Below are 25,090 nucleotides of genomic sequence, written 5' to 3'. Positions count from 1 at the left end.
AGAAATGTTAAATTCTAATACAGAACTCTGGAATAAATTTAATGAAGTTTCTATTTAAAACTTGCCTTATAGCCTGGGAATTTCATTGTTGAAACGGAATGGCAGCAACTGAGATTTCCTGACTCAAGGAAATACTTTCACAAAAGCAACTAAGATTATTCATATATGTATTGCTGTAAATACTGTAAAGCACAAACAGCTGTATATTTCTCATTTGGCTACACTATTAGATCACTAAGAAATTATATGAGCACTAATATAGCCCAACAACTGTTCTTCATTCAGCTTTGTCATTTAGGTACTTTTACCCATAAACTATCCTGATTTAGAATTCAGCACTGGTCATTTGCTACAGAATACAGAACAGTCAGACTGGTATATTACAGTGCTATTACCTCTCTTCCCTTTGTTTTAAAAATATTATTAAATGTGTTTATTATAGCAAAGAAATTCCCAAATGTTTGTCACCACCAAACACTTTAATATGAATCTCACCAACAACAGATTGTGCATACTTGCAATTTAGCTTTTAGTGGAATAAAAGTGCATGAAAAAGGTGAGTTAATGCAGAATCTCTGGTTAAAATTCATGTACATAAGTGAAAAATGGCTAGAGAACCTAATTAATGGTTACTATTGGAACTTCTGATTAATCTGCAGAATTAGATGTGGAATTGAAAACCCAATCTGCTGTAACATACTGCAGAAACCATTGACTGAAAAATATGCAGCTATGAAATGAAATCCCTTATTCTGAAAAACATTATGTTTGACTGCCAAATGACAGGAAATATTGTCTGTGCTTTTAAAGTACTTCAAACATTAATATAGAAACCTGAGTTATGTATAAATTTCTAATTGCTTGAAAGAACAGTAAGGCAAAATTCTAGAGCAGCAGAAAAATCACTTTTGCATGCCATTTTTTAACATTGCCGATTTCTGACTCATGAGCTTAATTCTCTGACTAAAAATTGCCGTGTTGTCTTGATATTAAAAGATCACAGCAAAAACACCACTGAGAAAAAAAGGCAACAAGGGTAGCACACCCTAGCTTCAGCCGAAAATGTGAGTTATATTTTATTTCAACAAACATAATTTAGCCTGATTTATCCACTTCCCTTCATGTAAAAAAAAAAAAAAAAAAAAAAAAAAAAATTTTTTTTTTTTTTTATTGAACCCAGATAGAAGAGTGGATATGGACTGTGTATGTAAGAAATGGCACTGAGAGTTTTTAACCAGTGTGAGCATTGCCTCACGAGCTGGGCACTGGGAAACGGTGTCCAATGTTCTACCTTGCAATGCAAATTCCCCCAATTTCTTAGAACTCGCAGTTTATTGCGCCTGATCGTACTTCAAATGTGGCGGGTAAAGGAGCATTTTACTTCTGTAAACCTAGACTGACTGCGGAAACCTATTAAAAATCGACTTTTTAAAACTGACATTAATTTCTGATTGTGCATTAAGTCTTGAAGGAAGATGCACTTCCGCGTGTTTCAGAAAATACCGCAGCGCTACCAGGAGCCAGCGAGGAAGCTGGGAGCAGCTGCAGCGGCCACTGCGGAGGAGACACGCGGGAAGTAGCGGGGCGGTGCTGCCGCGGCCGCGCCGCCCTCACCGAGCGGGACGTTCGAAAGGCGGCGGCGCGGCCATGGTGGAGGGCCCGGGCTGCGCGCTCTGCGCCGAGCGCCTGCGGGCGCGCCTGCGCCGGGGGCAGCGCGTGCGGGCCGCGCGGGGCGGCGGCGCGGTGAGGGCGCGGTGAGGGCGCGGTGAGGGCGCGGTGAGGGCGCGGGGACGGGCACGGGGACGGGCACGGGGACGGGCTCAGGGACGGGCTCGGGGACGGGGAGCGGCGCTGGCGGCCCGGCCACCGGCACAGGGCGCGGCGGCTGCCTCGGGCAGCGCGGCCCAGCGGTTTTGCTCGTGGGCGCCCGCGGTGGTGAAAGCCGCCAGGCGTGGGTGAGAGCCGGGCGGGAGCCGCGGGGCCGGCCCCCTCGGGGCTCCGGGCGGGCGGTTGGTGCCCCCGTGCCGCGGCTGATGGTGGTGTCATCCGCAAATACTGTCTCTGTTCTTCCTTGAAGTTGTGAAATGTTTTCAGCAGCGTAACAGGTCTCGGCAGGTCAGATGTGTAAAGGCGATGCTGAAGCTGTAGATATAGGAGATTTGAGGAATAATGAGGGAAAGCTTTTAGAATCGCTTGTGTTCACTTAAGATGAATTTCAAAATACCATGTTGCTCGAGGAAACAGTAAATAAAATGGAAATTATTACTGATCTTCCTTCTCCATAATCTTCTCAGTCTAGGCATATCCTAGATGCTCTTCAAGGTCCCTTCGAAACCAAACCATGCTATGATTCTAATCTGTATGAAACATGAGAAAGGTACACGTAGACCTTCAGAAAGGGGGCTTTTACTTCTATAATTTTTAAAGCAATTTTAATTAGACCAAGTATTTAAATAAAGAGTGTGACATTTCAGCTTTCAGTGTACACAGTATGTAATTTCTCTACTAGTTTGTATGCTTTCATTGACAGCATAGCTCACTAGTGTAAAGCTGCTGGGACTCGTGAGACCTTGTAGGAGATGTGTCAGTAAGCAGCCTTGGCTGATGAGTGTGTAGGTTCTGGCCTTTCTGGTTTTGATTACAGAGCTAGCTAAGGTATCTTTTTTCCATGCCTCGTTTTTGCTCATCTTTAGGAGATTGTATGTTGCTTGTTTCACAAGTAAGTATATTGGATGCCTCCAGGCAGAAAGTTGGGGAATTTTTACCCACTTTTAGTGTGTATAAAGCCGTGTAGGAGTTCGTGATTAAGGCACAGCGAGATAGTACTTCAATGAAACAATTTAGGAAAGAACGTGGTTGAAAATACTTCTAAGATATGTCTTAAGACTAGTCTTTTTAGGTTAATATCTTTCAGGACAGATTTTTGAAGAAAGGATTTATTCTCCTAAGGTTTCAAAAAGAAATCTCACTCCCTCAAATAGATTTGTTATCATCATTTTGTGCAGTAAAAGGAACCTCAGGGCAGCCTCTATTCATTGGAGAATGACTAGCCTATGGGTCTTGAACTTTTTAGATTTCATAGGCTGCTAACCATGGCCAGAGCCTTGCCCACTGCTGATTACAGTGTTTATGAGAGTTTCTACTATGATGACTGTAAGAGTTTGCCTCAGACCAAAGAGGTATGAATTTAGCTTCAAATATTTGAAAAGACAAGTTAGTTTTCCATCTCAGTCATTTCTTATTCTGGTTTATTTTAAATAAACCTGAGTGGCTTAAAGTTAAAATACACTATTGCACAGCAGCAGACTCCAATATTTTTTATTGGAAAGTGTGAACTGCTTACATGGGAGCAAAATTTTGCTTCATATTTTGATAGTAGACAAAGTAAGTGATGTTAGGCAAGAAATGTTTTCGTTTTCTTGCTTGACAGAATAATAACCATAAAACTCTCAAAATGTATATAATTTCAAGATAATAATGCAGTGAGAGATTGCATAGAGAGTAGCTCTGAAATGTCACTAACTAGCAGAAGTCTGGCTGATTTGCCAGAGTTGCTTTCATACATATTTGCATTGAAATTGAATGCTGCAGCTGAAGCACTGATATGTGTATCTGCCTTGCAGTCAGGGCTATGAGGACAATGAATCTGCTGCTCACAGATTCTGGTGCTAGTCAGGCTGAGAAAAATGGGCTGGTAGAAAGTCAAGTTCTGCATTTGGAAAACTTGCAGAATCCTGCACTTGGAACAGAAGAGTGTCATGGAACAGCACAGTCTTGGCTGCTGCTCAGGTGCGAAATGGCTCTGCATCAAAAACGGATCTTAGGGTCCTGTAAAAGCTGAGTCCATAGTCTAAGAAGAGGGACAGCCCCATGCTGGGCTCTGCAGGTTGAGGAGAGTGATGCTTACCTCTGAGCAGCAATAATTGCAAGACTGCACCCGAGTTTCCAACTCCCCAGCAATAATAAGATACTAACGTACTAGAGTGAGTCCTCTGGTATGATTAGCAGGGTGAAGCACATGGTGCTCAAGGAGAAGTTGACAGAACTGGGGTTTTATTTATTGCTCTCCTCAGGTACACGTAAGGAGGATATGGAGGAGACAGAGCTAGTCTCCTGTTGGCTGTGCACAGCAGGCACGGTATTAGGTATTAAAATTTTCTCATTAGGTGAAAAAATTTTCCACCACAACAACAGTCAAGCCATGGAACAAGGGCCCAAAGAGGCTGGAGTGTCCATCCCTGGAGCTGCTCTGAATCTGACTGAGCAAGGCCCTGAGCTCCCTGTCCTAAGTGTATTCTGCTTTGACCAGGCATTTAGACTAGATAACCTGTAGACATTCCTTATAATTTCAATGTATTTTCATGTGCCAAGCAAGAAAACATGACTGCTTTAATATCACATTTATCTTGTCCTCTAGTAGTGTCCTACCTGCTGCTCACCTGCTTCTGAGATTAGACTTCAGACTAATAGGAAGAGAGGTATCTCTGTGCGCTCAGTGGAGGCTTTTCTGCAATACACAATGCACTATGCAAAATACTGCACTATGCAAAATACTGAAATCAATATATGAGGAAGGATATAGATCTGCAAATGGCAGAATTGACACTGACATGTTTTTAATATTCAAACTGTACCTGTTTATTTACACCAGTCTGAAACTTTTATTATGAATTCATGAGTTGAAGCAAAAGGCATAAAATTCTCTGATAAAAAAAGATGTGTTGTTTCAGTTAGGAAAAAATTGAGGTAAATTAGGATAGCATTAACAATAGTGACTGCTTCCTGCTTTAATAGTTCCATTGTTTTTGGTGGAATGCTTAAGGAGAAAATAGTTAATGTTGTCCAAGCTGGAAAATTAGTTTGTACAGCTCCTTGCTGAATGTGTACTGGTGCTAGAATTTAAGCAGTATAAATTCTCTTTAATCTTTGTGTACTCATTTTTCAGACTGCTGCAAGTAAAGAGAGAATCTCTGGTCATGATTTCCTTGTTGGACATGTTTACAGGGGTGTGGAGACATTGGGAAAGGAACTTTTTATGTATTTTGATCAGAAAGCTTTGAGGTAAGTGAGAAGAAGGCTTTCTATGCATTCTATGCATATTTGGGGGGGTCATCTTGATCTTGCTAATGGCACTTTCAGAAATTTGAAAGTGTTAGAAACTTCTCATCAGCCTCCCTGCAGTACAGGTGTACTGGATATAGTCGCATGTTTAGATAATTTGCTGCTTTACTCCAAGATTCAATGTAAAGGTATCTGAAAAGGACAGTTATTTATTGACATACTTTGTTTCAAACAGGAAGTTGCATTTTCTGAAGACAAAAATAAGTCAATAATAAGTCAAAAATAAGTCAAATAATACATGCAGTACATTCAGATCCCTGCAATATTGTGTATTGTAATAATTCTAAAGTCTCACCTTTTTACTTTAAAACAAATAATCAACTCATTACTACTAGTTCTCATTGAATAACATTTCCTAGGTTTAATTAGCTTGCCTTTTATATCTGTAATTAAAAAGATTTATATTTTGTCCTATTTCAGGACATCAAAGGTAATGAAACACTTTAGAATTAAATTTTAGAAGTTTCTTAATGCTTTTGAGTGTAAACATGTAGTGACGATTCAATTTTTTTTTCCTAGTCATGATCTGAGAAGGCACTAGAATAACTAATAGTGATTTTTAAAGTTTCTTACAAACAGTATACTGGAGCTAGGTAAATGAAACCATTCATTATTAAATTGAATGAAAAATAATTTTCTGGAAGCATTTAGTGCATCACCATTTCTTAGCAAGTTGCAAGAGTTTGATTTAAAAATAACTTTGCCTAGGTTTAAAAATAAGTTTGGCTAGTTAAGCCTGTGCAGTACTACTCATGATATTTGAGAATTGAAAATGGCTTTTGAAGATAGAAGTGATTGAAACAACTTCATCACTTGATCTGACTTGTAAGAAGAGTTTTGGAAAGATACAGGTTTTTAAGTAACTCATGGCATTAATTTTTTCATGTTTTAAAGAGTTAACTTTAAGAATAGGCTTAATGACATGTTGTCTTAAGCCATCTGTAAATATTTAAAATGCCTGTCCTTCCTGAAATGTAAGAAGGCTAGGTTACTGGAAATAGAGATATTGCATTTCTTTGGTCATTTGTGAAGCTTAATCTGTTAAATCTTCTTGTAACTACAAAATATCCACTTTTTCTGATATACACTGTATAGTAATAGACATTCCTGCTTATCTGATGGTTTTTAGGACTTGATTGTACCAGGTGAATTTGTAATAAATGAAATGACGAGATAATAGTCAGCCTTGTCCTTTGCTCAAGCATGGCTCCTCGTAGAATATTTTATATAACTTAAGACCTCTTTAAGCATAACTAATCTCTAAAATGAACACTTGAAAGGGTCTGTTCTTCTACTTTGCCATCTGTGCATTTTTCAGCTTATTTCTTTTATTAATTTTTAATTGACATGTAGGTTTTGCTGTCTTTGTAGGCTAAGAAAAGCAGAAAACAACATATGGCAAATACTAATTATGTTGTTTGTGACGTTACTGGATTTAGCTGCAATGTGATAACAGTGGTGGGAATATGGGGACTAAATTATTTCTTTTCATACCAGGTAATTTCTGCCTGAGTTAATAGAAAAATTTCTGGTCATGTGGCCTCATTTCTTTCAGCCTTCCTGAAAATATAAGAATATGTGTTGGAAGATTAGCGTGTCAAGTGAAAAAAAAATTCTAAGTGCACCAGAAAATGGTGCTTCTAAATGGTCAGGTTTGATTTCTATATAATGTGTTATGAAGACTATGCAACCAGCTATGTGTTGGAGGGGTTTTTACTTGGGGAGCTTGCTTTCTTCTTTGGGAATTGAGTATTCTGTAAGCTAAGTTTGTTGCTGTGTTACTGGTAATGACTAGAATTTATGTACATACATACTGAATTGCTTAGGTAAGGTTCACAGCTCTAAAAATAGACTGGTGTTGTGCTTGGAAATGATAGTGAACTTAAAATACCTATAAAATCTCTCTTTCTTTCCAAGGATTCACTTTGGCATGAATGGTTCCATGCACATTAATCCTGATGGAAGCAAAGACAGAAATGGAGCACAACCAATTTTGGAGATACAGCTTATGGAAGATACTGTTTGTTTTTGGGATGTGACAGTAGAATATAGGTAAAGCAGAAACTAATGAAACAGTTTATTTCTTTTTATAACATTCTTGTAAGCTAAATGAAAATTCATGTACAAATTGTTAAATGCTTGGATTTTATCAAGACAAAATTTTTTAAACATCATATTTATGGGTATGGTAATTTGAGTTTATTACTTTTTTATCAGCACTTCCATACGGTTGAAGTAGTTCTATGTCGTAGTGTCAAGACTGGGAATGGAAGTTGGATTTAATTCTATACTTAGATCTGTATGCATAAACCTATTGCTCTGTTAATTTCTATCCAAGTCTCATTTCTTAACAAGAGTAACAAATGACCTGTCACGATTACTGGTTTCAAGTTTTTATGCTCCGAGGTTGGATTTTTATTTTTTTCTTTTTGGAAGCAAATTTTTATAATTGTTCTAATTTCCATTAAGCAGATGTTTATGCCCATTAGCACTGTACTTCACACTCCTAAAAAACCACCAGAAAGCTTGATTTTAAAGTGATTGAGGCTCTTGAGTGGAAATGGGCATGTAAATTCATGCAACATCCATAAGTGTATATAAAATTACAAACCACAAAATCTCATGTAAGCCAAGACTTCTTGTATGGTATTATTTTCAAATGAGTATGCTTATCCTAATAATATATATCTTAAAATATGAATATATATTTTTAAAATTTTGTAACTACTAATAATAATCTACTACTGCATATATCTATTACATAATTATAATTTGGTCGGTTGATTAGAGCACAGTGCTAATAATGCCAAGATTGTGGGTTTGATCCCCATTTAGGGCCATTAACTTAAGAGCTGGACTTCATGATCCTTGTGGGAGCCTTCCAACTCAGAATATTCTGTAATTCTTTGAAATATATATTTTACATACGTGTACACACACACACATAAATGTCATGTTGTAACTAGTGGACCTACAGTTAGGTATGTTTGAGGGTCCAAACATAGGGGCTTTCCATCTTGGAAGTAGTTTTAAAGCAAGGAGCTGGCAAATATTTTTCAAGCTCATAGGAACAAAATGAAATGGTTTCTTATATGTTGGACTAGATGCATGTTCCATGCACCTGTCATTGACCTGTTTTTGGAAGAGGTGTTTAATGGAATTTCTGTGCTGCTTCTTGTCACTGGTGTTATCATGGTTTCTATTCCCTGCATATAATGTTCTACTTCGTGTTGTTTTTAAAACCACACTGCAATATTAGAATATATTTAAAATAAAAATTAATCTGTGTATTTTTCTCTTCCAGAAGTGCAGCTGAGTGTGAGCAGAAAGTGAGGATGATGGAAAGTTTGGATGTCTGTTCTCCAAAGTTTAGCTTTTCAAGAGCAGAACATGAGATTAAGCAGCAGAGCACCCGTATGCTGTGTGATGTGTTACTGGATCAAGCAGTATTACCTGGAGTAGGAAATATCATAAAGAATGAAGCACTGTTTGATAGTGGTCTTCATCCAGCTCTTAAGGTGGGTGAATGTCTCAAGATGGTTTTTAAGGACACCAAAATATTAAGAATTTAAATACATGTTTATTTAATATTTTGTTTTCTTTTTACCTTTGCTTTGTCATCTGTAATTTCTTGAGTTATTGTTAGACACTAAATTAATGTTTTATCATTATAACTGGAGATTTTTGTGTTGGTGCTCCTTGGAACTGATTAACTACCATATTTTAAGTCTGGCATCCTGTTATGCTACCATTAAACTGACAATCTATAAATAAGGGAAAATGAGAAATGCTCTTTTTTTTTTTTTTTTTTTTTTTTTTTTTTTTTTTTAATTTACTACCCAAAATACTTTGTGGTAGAGTTGATAATTTTTGCAGCTGCTTCTTCCACTTCTTATCCTGCTAGCTGGCAGCAGTTGTTTTTTCTACCATTGTTTATCATGCTTTTTCTGTTTTAAGATCCTCAAGCATGTGTTTTCAAACTTTGGTTGAGAAGATGATATTTGCAAAACAGAGATTACATAGGATGTAAATGGAAAGATTAGTAACTGAAAAGTTTTTTAAACACAGTATTTTGAAAATTGTTCATAGGATCAATCTGAATTCTAATTTTATTAGTGATATGACATAGAAAAAGAAAAATGTGATTTAAAATTTTGGATTTTTAAGAAAAATAAATTTGGTTGATACATCTAATTGTGATGCTTTTGACTCGCATATTCTTCCTGACTATCTCTCAGAGGGAACAGCCTCAGATGATAGGTCCTATTATGTTCCATGAGGAAATTAGGAAGGATATGAGACTTGATAACTCTATTATTCATGTGATTATGAAATCTTTGGTCAATATAGAGCGAGACAACTGAATTTTCTACGACGTTTTGCATGGTTGAGGCAAAGCATGTTGTTTAGTATGCAAGCAGTGAGTTTTTCTATTATAGAATGTAAATGAAATGTAAATTTTAAGGAATTTAGAGATTTTAGAGGAGCTAAGATTTTAGTTAGAAATAAGCCTTACTAGAGTTAATTAAAATAATAATAATAAATGAGTAGGCCTAGATGAAGTAAGGAGTTAGTAGTTAACTAATAATTGATTGCTTGTCAGCACAATGTTTAGTTAGCTGGGTTTATAATGAAGAATATAGAAACTGATAAATAGCTTTTAGGAACATAAGACAATTGTGTGCTTCCTCTGTTCTGAAACCAATTGAAGACAAGGAATGGGAGTTCTACCAATGGTTCATTTGTCATATTTGCATTGAAAAGGTAGAAAGGTCAGAACGAGGTCCTCATTTTGGGACCCCTCCCCATGAAAGGGACCACCAACCCATTTCAAGGAACAAACTACGCATGCTTAATAGCTTCTGGAGTAATTAGCATATGAAGCGGGGAATGGGATGTACCAAAAGTATGAATATGTATTTGTATTTTGTGTATTCAATACTTGTATGGATAAAAAGACTCTGTAATCACCTGGAAGGCATGGTGTGTATTTGGGATCTATCCCACACGCTGCCCAGCGTTGAATAAAAATACACTTTCTAACTTTAAACTGTTAGAGAGTTTTTGTCCGTCACAGTTGGATATCAGTATTACATCAATATCCATATGTTTTCAATAAATCATAAACGTATGCTATTTTACTGAGATGATACATATAACATGGAGTCAGGGAATTACTACAATATGGAGAAGAGCAACTCCACATCAGTATTCAAAGTGCACCTACCTCATAGGTCTTTTTTTGCCATTGTCCCTTAGCATCGTAATATTCTAAAAATCATTCTTGTCTTTCTTACAGGTTTGCCAGCTGAGAGATGAACATATACGCCACTTGGTGAAAATGACACGTGATTTTACCCTGCTTTTTTATAAGGTATTGGCACATATTTCTGGAAAACTTCCAAAATGTTACTGTGGCATGTTTAGCTGTGTGTGATCATCTGGTGAAAATGATATAAAGATCCAACAAAGTAAGTGTTTCCATGAATAGGAATGTTGGCTTGTGTGCTCTTTATTAATTGTGAATTGTCAGATGATAGAAAGGTAGGGAGAGTCAAGATTGTCAAAATACGCAGTTTGGCCTAAAAGACTTGCACAGATGCTGCCTGAGGGCCAGTTCAGTCTTTCTGTTCATGTGCTGTTGTGCCAGTCTGAACATGTCAGAATTGATGTAGGCTATATGCACAAAGTTGCATATAAAGTAACATAAAGATTACTCTTCAGAATGGGAACTAGAGATTGTCCCAGGGAAGTACAAATGTATTTTATGTGGCTTCCTATATAAATCTTGAAATAGCAATCACATTTATTTGTCTAAATAGTTTGCAACTTCTAACAACTTTTTTTTCCTAACTGAAATGATGGATTTTGTTGATAAAGTGAAATAAAGTACAATTTCTCCCTACTGCTGTAAGTTCAGTAGGACTTAATTTCTTCCTGTATAAACTCCATAATTCATGGTGTTCTTTAACTTTCCACAATAGAAAAAGATAGAATTTGACCTAGTTCTTCTATGTTTTGTTTCTTTAAGCTGAATACAAAAATAATGACCAGCAGTAGTGACATTTTTGTCTTTCTCTTGATATTCATGAAAGGCAAGGAGCTAGCAGTGCTAAAAAAACTTTTTTGGTGAGTGAGGACACCTAACATGTCTAAAATCATAAAGGCTAAAACTAATTTGTTTAATAGTCTGCTTAAATGTCTACCTTCCCTCAACCCACTAAAGTGTACTTTGGTTTGTTGGTAGGGAAATGTTTTCATTTCTCTGAACTTCATAGTGAAGTCTGCCAGTAAAGAGACACCTTCTAGTTCTGCAAGAATGCTAATACTCAGAAACTTAAAGGCTTTTGGACTGTAAACAAGTTACACTTTGTTTAGCCAATTTGAACACTTCTGTAGTCCACACTTAGCAAGTACTCACCAGTCAAGTACTTTTAAGAGGGCTAGCCTCTCCTTCTATCTTAAAGAGACATAATGAAAATATGTTAATGAGGGATAGTGCTTGAATTTTTTAATAGACTGTTATAGATTGTTTGCCATCATCATAGATGTATATCATTGCAGATGCAAAGATGAAGAATCTTGTTTGTGTAAAAAGCTGTTGCTTTTGTTTGTTTTTTGCATAACTGAATGGGAAAAAAGCTACTTACAAGAAACTGACTGAAAGCCTTGAGGAGGCAGCTGTGAATATTCATGCAAATATATATTAGTAATTCCTCCTGATTTAATTACTAGTTTGCACGGGCACAAGAATTCTCTTTCAGCAAGACTGATGAATAAGAGCACAGTAGAAGCAATATACTGTGCTCAAAGACACCTGTGTTTTGGGAGAACTCCAAGGGTTTTCATAAGTTATGGAGCTAGAGCTAGTGAACTCTGCCAGAGCTGTGCTAGTATTACTTGGCCAGCTGTGGTGTCGTTTGAACTGAGCCCAAGGATTTGCAACTGTAGGGCAGAAACTTGTGTGGCTTTGCACAGTTGGCTGGATCTCTACTGGGCACTTCTTGTTTGGATTTGTTTTTTGCCACTTCTAGCTATAGTGTGTATATGTTGACTTCATGGGTGTTTTGGGAATTGTATCATGAAATGTGCCTGCCAGCTGTCTGGAGGCTTTTCAGGTCACTGCCCTTGGGCTTGTACTATACTTAATTTAATACCGCTTTCTGCCAGAATCTGGGGAGCTCACCATAGTGCCAAGTAGCTTTTCACAAGCCAGGTTGTCTGGCATAGCCAGGGCCACAATGAAGCTGAGCAGCTTTACTGGGCACTATCCAACATTTATAGAATCTTGGGAATATTTCCGCATTGCACAATTCTTTAAGTTTTGGGAAGGCTTATTAACCCAGATTGTAGCATCACATCTGAGCTGTGTGATGTTTTTGGCTCTTTTGGGGGTGAGAGAAGGCAGTGTTTGTTTTGTGGCTTGTTTTGTTTTCTATGCTGCATTGATTGGAGCTCATTAGCTCTTCAAGAAGACTCCTGCAGGGATCAGGTCAAGTATCAGAAATCAGGCGACCCTGGCTCAGGGAAGAAATTATGATGTCTAGCTCCAGATAAAAGGCTGAATAATCTGCTTTATTAAAACTATACTATATTATATTAATATACTATTTAAAGAGATGCTATTCTACATACTTCTTACTTACTTAACAAACTTGTGACTTCTCTGCTGAGAGTCTGAGACACAGCTGGATCCAATTAGTCATTGTACCCAAACAACCTTCACCAGAATCCAATCAAGCAATCACTTCAGATAAACAATCTCAATTCCAAATTCCACATGGGGAAAACAAAGGAGCAGAGATAAAGATTGTTTTCTCTTCTTCTCTCTGTGCTTCTCCTAAGAGACAGAATTATGTCTCTCTGTCCAGAGAATGTGAATGTCATAAAGACTACTGGTGGTGAATCAGAGCTAGCTGGTCCAGCTGAACTCAGAGTTTCTAGCTTGCATTTGCTTGCAATCTTGCTAGTATGCTTTTTTTTTCCTGTCTTTTATTTCATTATGTGGAGAATTACAGACACGGTTATACCTGATTTGTCAATTCTTTACATAAAACAACGTGAAATACAGGGATAGCCTTTATTAGTGTCTCTCTTAAAGTATCTTCACCTAGTCATTGAGTTGACAGTTTATGTAGGACTTTTTATTTTCAGTCTCATGTAAAATTGATCCTGAGTCTTTAACTTGGGTTTTAAACACGTTCTGTTTTAGTGCCGCAAAACGGGGTCTGTGCTATACCGACACTACAAAGTGTACAAGCGCCCAGCCTGCAGGGAGTGCAGCGGCAGCATCACCGTGTGTCGCTTGGGAGACCACAACAGGATGACTTACTTCTGCTCTCGATGTCAAAAGGCAGATCCCCAGCTTGTCAATCTTAGGTATGATGGTAACATGGTGGCATTTCTAAGCATCTCAAAGGTCTGTTACAGTAAGAGGGCACTCCCTTTGAAATAGACTGGGTCTCTATGCATTTTATAGCTAAATTAACTATGCCAAACAAAACCAGATCTTTCAAAAAAAACAGTTGTGGCTATTGGTGTTTAAAAATGGTGAGAAGCTTTGATTCTTCGCGACTATTCTTTTCAGAGGTGTCATTTATTATGAAGCAGCTATTATTCTAATCAAATGTAGGAATTACAGAACAATTCAGTGTACTGAGATTTGTTCACTGAAACTTAAGTCACTAGAAAAGTTGCGCTTTGTTGTTGGTATTATCAATATGAAAGGCATGGATGTTTCCACACAACTGAGTTGACTATCATGAAGTAGGAATTCGTCTTTCTTTTTGCAGGATAGCCCCATCAGTCCTGGCATATTTAGATAGCTGTGCATCTGTGCAATTTTCTTCTGGGTATAGACTTACACTGAGGATGAGTAAAACTTCAGTAAATTCAGAGTGCAGCAAATATTTTAGGGGCTTAGTACTCTTTCTTCCTCCTCATTGGATTTTGAAAGCTTTTACTATAGGTGTGCTACACAGTCACTCTCAGTTCCACATAAATTGTGCTAGCAGCAGCTTTCCTCCTTTTATTTCAGGAAAGCAGAAAGTGCATTTGATATCACAAAGGGTCAAAAGGTAAAAGTTCCAAAAGTACCTTATTCGGACTTAGGCATCTGTTATTCTTGAAAATTTTCATCTGAGGCTTCAGAATTCTGCCTTTATACTCTCTCTCAGTCTAATGTAAGATGCTGTTTCACTTTGCAACTTTGCCTCATTAGTGTGTGTATATATATGTTTTAGATAAGATTTAAGAACACATGAATCCTCTCCTACCTCCAAGCTTCTTTCAAGACTCAGATGGCTGAAAGGATTTTTGCTTAAAGCTTAAAAAATTGCCTTTGAGTACAGCTCAAATATCGAAATTTCCAGCATGGAAGATAAATATTTCTCAAGCTGATAACTGAAATCTGCTCTATTTTCAGAAAATGAGAAATATTTTTTAAAAGCGTAGGAAGTCAGCATTCTTCTGTTGAGTCAGATAATGAGAAAGCAATGCCAGGAAAAAAAAATCTTTGTTTTCTAGAACAAGTAGTAATTTAGTGTTTGTTGTTTTTTTTTTTTTGGGTTGTATTTCTAAATAAACAATTAAAGAGTGCTGTATTTAAGTGAAAAACTTGGTAGTGGTAGCTATAAAATAGAAAGATGGCTTCTTGTTTTGTTCTTATCCTAATGGTCAGTTCTTTGTTTTCTACTGCTCTCTTTTCAATTTTACAGTAACTGTTACCATATAAAATTATGTATAGCTCAAATAATTTGTTTGCCATTCCAGGCTTTTCACATTTAAAGACTGGAAGGGGCCCATGTGCTTATACTGACTTTCTACAGACCAAAGACTGTAGATCATAAACCCAGTGGTTCTTGGGTCAAGTCAAATAGCTTATGATTTTGCTCAACTGAAAAAAAAAATTAGAAAATACCCATTATAAAATTAGCCCATCAAATTCAAATGTATCTCAAATTTAAAAAATAGACCTTTCCTCACATATTTCATAAATTGGGAAAGGGCGTGGGGGGTATAATGACAGGAAAGATGACCTGGGGGAACAACATAGAATTAAATTTTCAAACATGATACACTGAATGTATTCCCTAGTAATGCATTTTTTGATAACTAAGTAGAACAATTGATCTAATAATGTGAAAATACCCATTTTAACACTCGCAGTTTGGCTGTTTTGTTTGCTAGCCACAGTATTTTGGTGAATGGTGCTGTAACATCTGTTATACCTCTTAACAGCACAGACTCTTTGGTGTGTCAGCAGTTCTCATTATCCTCCTTAGTTTTCCTGTTGTGGAACATGTGGTAGGTAGTGGATATCTCTACCATTATCTTAGTACTCTATCTAGCCTCTTACAGAAAGTGATCATTACGGAAAAAGTGAAGGGTCAAAGGTGTGTCACAACAGTGCCCAACTACAGCATTTGCATTATTGTTTGAAGTGCTTAAATTCTTAGGCTTAATAAAAGTCTCAAAAAGCCCACAGTTCCACAACAACTATAAAATAAATAACCACTTGACAACTTATCAACCATAAGTTGGATAATATAGCATTAGAAATGTTCATACACAACTTACTGAACAGGTAAGTTCAAGTTATATTTAACATGCTGTCAGAGTTTGGATACTATGACGGAGTAGCCCCTGGTAACAGGAAGCTGTAAAAGAAGTAACTATGATTCTAAATCAGTCTATCAACATATGAGGTTATAATTTGCAGGAAAATAAATAAAACTAAGTCTTTAGTGGTATCTGGAGTAGCTTTGTCTCAGAAGTCACAGCTAGGTTCCTTGATTCTGACCAGGTTCCTACATTTTAAAAGGCTTTCCAGCAAATGGTGACTTTCTAACTTCTAAAGCTTTCAGCACTTTTGGATGTTACGATAAAAATTTGACTTGGGTGTAGCATTCAAACGAGAACAAAAAAAATTATTTGTTATTCTGTGTGATTTCTGCAGTTCATCTTCTGAACAGTTCTTCATCCAGTAATGCATTTGTTAGCAAGTGTTGTGTACAAGAGATGGGGGAAAGCCTTGAAACAGTCTTCCTTTCACACCACGCTTTTTGCTTCGGTAGTTGGCAATAATAGGGGATCTGAGAGACTGGGGCATTGTCCTGGACAGTACATCAGTTAATAATTAACTTTCTGTCAATTTTCTGTTTAAATATTTTTATTTGTTTTACTTCTGCAGCATCTGGAAAGATTTGCCCTTGAGGTAAAGAAAAGAAAATTCAAACTTGAACAGTGACATGCTGTCCAAGCTGTGATAGGAGGCTTAACACTGCATACGGCTTGTTCTCTAGCCCCTGCCTCCCTACACAGAGTGGTGTAAGGCAATTTGTAGAGGGAACCTCACAAAACACTAACATCATTCTTTTGTTTCACAGCAAACTGCCATCTAGAAACAGCCTAATTGGCTGGGCATATGGCAGGGGGTCATGTTCTAATGAACATGTAGCTCGGAAATCTGAAGAGGAGTGGACATGTATGTGCTGCACCCTAATAAACAAGCCTTCTGCTGAAATTTGTGATGCCTGTTTGACTTCAAGACCTGAAGGTACTGAAGGGCTGTCTGGCATCTGTATTGGGAATGAGGGGAGGTCTATGATTTTGATGTAGTTTTTACGTAGAAGTGTCTCATTGTGAATCATATACATTAAACCCTATAAGTGTCATCTTCCAAGCTGGTGTGCAGGTGGGATTCTATAGATAAGTGTCTTCAGTGACCCTTTGTTTTTACTGGGGCAAGGAGTGAGAAAAATTTTCATTCTTTCAACTCTCCTTAAAATCCTTCAAAGTTTGCAATTTAACTCTGAATTAGAAATCATCAAAGGTCATAAAATGAACTGTTATTCTTTCATGTGAACAAAATCAGTATATTTTAGTACCCTTTTCTAAAAGGATGCCAGATTTCTCTGGGGCTGCTTTTTTTACCTTATAGTTCAGAGTAAAAATGATTCTGAACTTCTTGCCTCAATTTGTTGTTTGTCTCTTGTTGGAGCTTTTAATGCTGCTATCTACATGAAATATTGCTTCATTGCTTAATCATTTTATGACTGGAGTGATGTGAGGAAAACCCTTATTTGGCACTAGGTATACTTCATTTTCTCAGGTCAGGAATCAATAAAAGTATATCTTCATGCCTTGCATGACTATTGTTGGCAACACAGGCTAATCTTGCATAATTCTTCTGCCAAATCAGCACCAGAAACCTGAAAATTTTAATCTGCTCACAGAATAAGATTTACCAACCAACATTTATCCTGGAATTAATCCTGTCAGCTGGCCTTTATAATATTATAAAGGCCAGCTGACAGTATGTGTACAAATGCTTTAAGCTTTGAAACAAAATCAAGTTCCTTCTCCTGTAATTCTGAGTTTTACTTGTTTAGTTCTATTCAATTACTGAAATCAGGTGTGGAATTTGAAGCTTTCTTGATGGAATACTGTTGGGAAATATTTTTTTAAAAAATAAGACTTTATCTTTGCATAGGAGTGGTATTTGAGATTTTTTTTTTTTCAAATATAGGTTTGCTTACCTCTTTTTTTTAATCCTTAAGAGTCTTTCTCCTCTCACTTGGTTCAGTGTTTGTTTTTTATGTTGTTTCTAAAATTACCTACTGTCAGCAGAAAAGTTTGATTTTTTTGAGGACAGAATACTTTGTCTGTAAAATTTGATTTTGGCTGTAAAGCCAACAGCTTTCAGTCTGTATAAAGATAATTATTTACCATTACATTGCAATTTCCATGCTCCTTTGCTAAGTACAAGGCCAAGCTACTACTATTCTTTCTTAAAAAGTCTGAATGAAACAAGTATGTTTCACTGTGCAGTAGTGGCAAAATGGAAGGTGCTTGGAAATAAGTAATGTTCCAAGTCAAATGTATAGATTCATATTTTGTTTCTGAGTGAGAATGCCTTTGGAGAGAGTGTGCCCTTGTGCATGTCTCATCTACGCATGTTCTGCTTAATTCCCTCTTTGTATGGAGTACCCTGGATATGGTAGAAAAGGAAGGACTCTGTGGTTTCACAGCTACCTAAAAAGATTGCACATAGGATGCCATTAGGTTTTCACCCTTTTCTCAGGAAAGGGATTACCTACAGACTGCTTATGTATTAAATTGGGATTAATAAACTATTTCCATTCTTTTGAAATGGTCGCTGCCCACTAGGAGGGCCTCTGAATCTGTGGAGAAACTGTCATTTATACCACAAAGCAAATGTCTGAACTGCTTCCTTCTGAAAAGCCTCTTGCAGTAACTAAGTTTGTATGAACACAAAGTTGGGAAAGGATGGGAACTTTGAAAACAATAGGAACCCCAAATTCTGAATATTCCTTTTTGTGTCAATACTTCAAAAATGGATAATATATCGCTGCTTGGAGGTACTATACTCTGTGATCTCCCATTAATGGGGTTATGAAAAGTTATTTTGAAAATTTTAAATACTTTAATGCTTGTGTTTGGGCCAAATTAAATTTTTATAGTTAATTGTCCAATAGCTTTCATTTACATAGTATTATTAATTGATCCTACTCGAGCAATAGTAATGCTATCTTGAAACACGTTTTACATGATTCTAAGAGTGCATGATTATTTTTTTTATTGTAAGAAATTTTGTACTCTTGTCTAATTTGTCACAGTTTTGAGATGGTGCTGTAAATTTACTCTTTCATTCTCCACATGACAACTTACAAATACAGATCAGAAATATAATGTAGCATTCTATGCAGATGGAGTATAACTAAAAACTTTTTTTCCTTAGTTCCAAAGATGGAGAGTTTTGAAGATTCTGCAGCCTTTAACACAAACTTAATGAAGTACCCTTGTAATGATTTCAGAAAACCAAGCACAGAAATAAAGATCAATAGGAAAACTGCATTTGGAACTACAACTCTTGTCTTAACAGATCTTGGTAACAAAACTGTTTTGAGAAATGATATCCAGGTATCTGGTGGACATTCTCAGTGTGTTTTTCCAAAAAGCAATTATAAACAGATCCAAAGCAATGCCTGCCAGTCAGGGGGAAGAAAAGACAAGGACTACTCAAGACCTGTAACTGCCCTGCCTTTGTCCTCCTGTCAGCAGTCTGTCTCTTTCAAACACATACAGAAGAAACAGAAAACTGATCATGTACCTTCAGTTCACCCATATAATACAGCAATCAGGTATGTATTCTAAAATGAAAGCAAGTCTTTATAATCCCATAAACCAACTTTATCCTTAAAGATTAATTGAATACTGTGCTGCTTGGTTCAGACAATGTTGTCTTTGGATTTCTGCTAGAGGGTGACTTATTCTAGGCTAACTGTAATTTAATTCAGATTTCAAAATCACTGAATTACCTAGGCTGTCACTAGAAAAGTCCTGATATTGGCATTTAGCCAGTGCTCTGTAAGCTAAACAGCTGTTCATAGCTCAGCTATTCCTGTTGAATAGGCCAGTCTAGTTTTAATAGGTCAAGCACATTTCTACCTAAGGAGTTGTCTGATCTTAACACTGTAGTTGCTGTTTGCTTAGAGAGATCTTGAAATCAGTGTGAAAGATTACAAAAGGAAGCTATCTGGATGAATATATTCTAATTAAAGTTATTTGTCAACTATCAGGTTTCTGCATTCTTCCATGAGAGGACGCTCTGTATAGTTAGTTACCTTGATGAGCTTCCCATCACTGTTTTTGTTCTTCTCCTCATTCTGTATATAACCACTTAAATGCTCTACCCATACTTTTATTTACAGAGCCCTGTTCAGACACATCCGTTGCCTAGTTAGGAGAAATGTGAGAATCTCTGAGGGTTGTCACAGAAAAGTTGGGCAGATAGTAACAACAGTAATGGGAGTGCAAGGTAGATGTCACTTACAGTGGTAAATTATGCAGGCTGAATGTGAAATATTGATGATGTGTTGCAAAATCCTTCGTCATGTGTCTGTTCTGAAATACAGAAATTACTTCTTACATTGCTGAAGCACCAGTTTTGAAATGATCTCGCTGACTAGCCAGGCTAGACAGAATGAATACAATTCCTCCTCATGCTCTCAGAACAGACTGAGGAACTGAGGCTGTAGGCAGAATAATTGAGAATACAGAGGACTGTAAACAAGAAATGAGATAGTATCAATCATGACAACAGGTTGTTGTAGCAAGTCATCAACTGAAATGCTTTTTTATAGTATTTTCTTAAACAGCCAAAAACAACAACAACAACAAAATCTGTTGGTTATTTTTATCTTGTGTTTTAATGAGGTGTTGAAATAAATCTGCTGGTGTCTGCAGGACTGCAATTTTCCAGACACAGAAGACAACATAAAATTCCTAAGCTGCTAACTTGACCAGAATGAATTAATATTTTCTTTTTTCATTAAGGTTCCATTACTGCTTTTCTGCTCTATAAATATATTGGAAAGACAGATTTCAGAGGATTAATATTTTTCATGTTACTATTTTTAAATGAAACCTTGTGTATTTTAGATAGTCATAAATTGTCTCAATCATGAGGAAGCAGGAAACATTATCCCATTTAGAGAATTCTGTTCTATCCCATCATCTGGATTATTTCTTGTCCAAATGTGATTTGGAGCATTACTATGATTTTTCAGTAAAGAGGGTTGGGAGTCTTTTCTGTGAAACATACAAATATCTTCAGACTGGAGTAATTAGTGGTATTGGTCTTTTTCCCACCGAGAGCAGAATACTATTTTAGAACATGTCAGAATTTGAGGTGGGCAGTATAACATCGGTAGTAATATTTTGTTTCATACATGAATTTGAGTACTTCAAATTAATTTAAAACATGGTGGGGAAAACTGGTATTATACCTCAAGGAAAGCACACAGTTGTCTACTCACAACTTGCAATTGTTCAGCTTTAAAGGCAAAATAGGGTGCACTAGAGAAGCAAGTCCTTTGTCACTGTGTGCAAAAGTACACTGGGTGAGCTATTGTAATGGTAGAAGAGAGTTCTTTGGCTGGTAATTCCTTTTAAATTATGCAGAAGTCATTTTGTAACCTGTCATTACAGCGCACCTCAAAGTAATGTGACAGATGATACTCGGATGTTGAGCATGGGACATCCTCGGTGCAGTAAACACAGCCGTCTCTGCAGCCTCAGAGTTGTGAGAAAGGATGGAGAAAACAAGGGAAGGCAGTTTTACTGCTGCTCTCTCTCCAGGGAAACTCGGTGTGAATACTTTCAAGTATGTATAAGACTTTAGGACCTGTTTTTATAATCAGTGCTTGTTCCTGCAATCTCCTTGGCCCAGTGACCTGTCAATCATGGGCAGATATATTCCATTTAAAGTTTTACCTAAATACTCTTGCACACTGAATTGAAACTAAGAACATAATAATAGTTATTGAACTTAACAGTTTTAGTTACTTCTCTTAGTGTTGAGATGGCACCTGCTTGTGCAAATGCTCTTAATCTACTTCTGAGTGGTGTGAAACGGATGTATAAGAGAAATACTGGTTTGAGGGGACATGTACAAGTTCAGATCAGCTTCTTCCTGAAAGGACTATAAGAAACTAGCTCTAATTGTCAGCAATGTTTCTGGCTAACCAAAATCCTGAGCCTTTTAGGATGATAATTCTGTAATGTGCCTGGACAAACCCCTCTCACTGCTGCACTAATACCTAACAGGACCTTCCTAAGTCCAATTGGTGGCCTCTGCTCCTTGCTATGGATGTAGGTGTCTTATCAGGTGGTTAATAGATGAACTCAAGACAGTAATGCATAAATTTTAAAAAAAAGTATATGCTAACATAACTTCAAGTTACACCAGTCAAAGTGCATGCAGTTGCAGTTGATGTCAAAGAAAAATCTAAAAAGTGTTCACAAAAAAGATAAAATTAATCTAAGTACTAGGAAGGATTTCTTTCATGGCACCCTCTGTAGATCTTTTTCTATTGTCAATTTTAAAATAAGGAATTCATAGCCATCACATGTGCCTGAAACCTGTTTCTTTGGCAGTGGGCTGACTTGGATTTTCCATTTTGTAACCATGGCAAGCGATGTGTTATGAAGACTGTGTTGAAGATTGGTCCCAATAATGGAAAGAACTTTTTTGTGTGCCCTCTTGGAAAGGAAAAACAGTGTGGCTTCTTCCAATGGGCAGAAAATGGGCCAGGTATGCAGATTCTTCCATGATGCTCATGTTACAATTACCTGTTCTTCAGGATATCTTAAGTGCACAGAACATTCGTAGCAAATTCAGTTTTGTTCTTTTTCCCTGTTCGCTCATTAACTAGTAAAAGATCTCCAATGTAAAGAACATATCTAGAAAGAGTAATTTTACATAGTACTATAAAAATCAAACACTGCTTCTGTGCAGTTTACAATTTTGAAATAAACATTTAGCTTGCAACATACTGTGATGTATTATTGTATTTCAAATAAAAAATTGCACTGTTTCTTGTCTTGTGTATTGTTTTAAGTTTTCATGTATTGTTTCAAATATTCATGTATTGTTTTAAATTTTCTTAAGTGTAAACTTTTATTTAACAAAAGTGATTAAAAAGAATATACTTTATTAAATACCACTTTGAGCTTAAGATGCAACAGCAACGAACTGTACAATTCAAATGCTACAACAGTTGACTGACCTTGCTTAGATTTGGAAAATGACAAAAAACTTCCCTAAAACAAATAACCTGACTTTCTAAATTACATATTCTAAATCCACATCTTAATGTTCTAGTTGCTACTGAACATTTTTCACCCACTCCATATGTAATAGATAATAAAATCTTACCTCCAAGATACTTAAAACTCAGTTTGTGTTTGTTGATTTTACCAAAATTTGCTGAAGCAAGGGGTAAATAGAATACGCTAAGCTATCAAATCAGAAGCAGAAATCTTGTAATCTTCAGAAAGTGTACTATAGATACTGAGGAAAATGACACTAATGAAATGGTCATACATCATTCAGCTTCATACGTCATTCAATTGCAACCAGTTTTTAATTAAAAATAAGGGGAAATAGTATTGCAGAAAAATATGTGGGATGAAGCACATTTAAAGGCACCTTACAAATGGTTCTTTCATCTGTGCAAATACTTGTGGTGTTTTGTTTTATGGAGAACTTCTTGATTTTCTTGAGAACATTGTATAACTTTATGCCAGTTAAATCTTCCAATTAAATCATGATTCAAGGAAAACTTTTAATTCTTTTCCTAAGCAGCACAAATTCAGAGGCTTTTTTTTCTTCCTCTTTTCAGTAGCCTTAGATACCTATGGCATCTTTCAAAACTTTCCGTACATGAAGGAAATCTTTTTTAATCAGATTGTAGAAAATATAATCTTTATGTTGCTCAGTGGCCTCTTTCCAAATAACATCTCTTTTCATGAGGTACAGAACTCCACCTGAGAACAAAACAAGCTACTTCACATGGTGAAGACTTATTTTTCCATTGACGTCTCTTTCTGTGATGCTTCTTGTTGCAATGATATGTTGCTTCTTGCTTGTGCTTATACATCTAAATCTTTAAAACTCACTGGTTTAAATCTCACTGGTTCCTCACTTGTATTTGTACAATTCATTATGGTGATAAAGTGTTTGATTATTTTTAAATTGTACATGCTTTTGGATGTCTGGCACAGGGATTAATCTTCAGCAGTTCAGTTAAAGTTGAAAAATAAAAAAGAAATACAACCATTTCTGATTACTTGCCTTCTATGAATGTTAAGATTTCTCTGAAGCTGGAAGTTAAATTAATTTTTCAAACTTTAACACATGAAAAATAAGAGTTGGGCTTTTACATTTTTTTTCTTTTTTGCTTAATAGCAAGACAAGAAGTGAATATCTGTTTAAATAAAATATATAAAAGTTTTAAAGGATTAAGTGCTTTTATTAGCTACTACAATCACTTTACTTTTTCTGTTCTTGTATTTCTTGAATATGTTGTATATGGTATATTTGTACCAGCCTAATTTTGCTATATACACTAGCTGTGTAATGTCACAAGGTGAGGAACAGCAGACAGGGTAATCAAAGGGCAAGGACACTCTGAGCTCACCACAGTGAACTAGCATATGAAGAAATCTCACATGTTTACACTTAAAGTAGGAAACGAAACAAGAGACAGTGAATTCTAATTCATTAGATTCCTCTGCAAACCTTACTGCTTTTGCTGGCACTGCTTTTTAAATTCTTTTTTTTCCCCTGTTTTTTTTTTGTCCCTTGGAGACAATGGCACTTTGTAGCTTGTTTAACAAGGTCTGGCTGATAGCTGGCTATAACAAATTTTGCCCAAAAAAAACCTGGCAACAAAACTTATCTTGGAATATATCCACACTCAACCTTTCAAAAAGAAACTGCAACCAAGGGTGCAAAACCAGATAAAAGTCCTGATTTTCGGCTTTTATTCTAGTAGTTTACAAATGTGTTTTTATTTTTTCACATTGATTCATCTATCACAGTGCAAGTGATGGAACCCACTTCTTTTAGATCTGGCTTACACATTTTAATGGCTTGTATAGCACACAATGAACTGTGAAGGCTAAAAAGAGTAACAAGATCCAAGTTAAAAGAGGGAGCTGTTTTTCACAAAGATTTTCTGTAATTTATATTCCTAATGAAAGCAAATGTAAATTTTTTAGAAAAGAAATGTAAAGCTTTTAGAAAAAATACAGCTCTTTCTAAAGGTCTTAGGGTTCTGACACATTTTTGTTACTTTGGCCTTTACCCAAACACAACCAAGAAAAATGGGAGTATTACCTAACAGCCTACAGGAGGCTGTTAGGAATGACAGGCTCACATAGGCTCCTTTGACTGGATGATTTCTAAAATGAGGTGCTGATGACAGTTCTGTAATAAAAAGGAGACTTCCAGTAAAACTGACTTCTAAGTACTCTTGTGTATAACTTTGAGAGAGCTTTTTTTAGACGTTAACACTACATGGTGATAGCATGACTCATAATAGAAACTGCCTTTTACCTTAAGCTGAAAATGCTATACAAAACAGGTTTAAGAGGATCA

The 25,090-nt window shown here is 36.5% G+C and overlaps 1 protein-coding gene across 1 annotated transcript; it reads left to right on the top strand.

Annotated features, from left to right (window-relative positions):
- The first annotated feature begins 1,647 nt into the window (after positions 1–1,647).
- NEIL3 (nei like DNA glycosylase 3) lies at positions 1,648–23,767 on the top strand. The gene is made up of 10 exons (XM_077782902.1): positions 1,648–1,743; positions 4,946–5,061; positions 7,039–7,173; positions 8,426–8,639; positions 10,421–10,495; positions 13,334–13,500; positions 16,509–16,678; positions 18,884–19,286; positions 21,136–21,310; positions 22,084–23,767. Exons 1-10 carry the CDS (start codon positions 1,648–1,650, stop codon positions 22,258–22,260), a joined length of 1,728 nt encoding a protein of 575 aa, XP_077639028.1. The 3' UTR covers positions 22,261–23,767.
- The last annotated feature ends 1,323 nt before the right edge of the window (positions 23,768–25,090 follow it).

The sequence above is a fragment of the Lonchura striata genome, chromosome 4 (assembly GCF_046129695.1).
Source record: "Lonchura striata isolate bLonStr1 chromosome 4, bLonStr1.mat, whole genome shotgun sequence".
Classification (NCBI taxonomy): Eukaryota; Metazoa; Chordata; class Aves; order Passeriformes; family Estrildidae; genus Lonchura; species Lonchura striata.
Note: the sequence above shows the minus strand (reverse complement) of the source record. Positions and strands in the feature narration are given on the sequence as shown.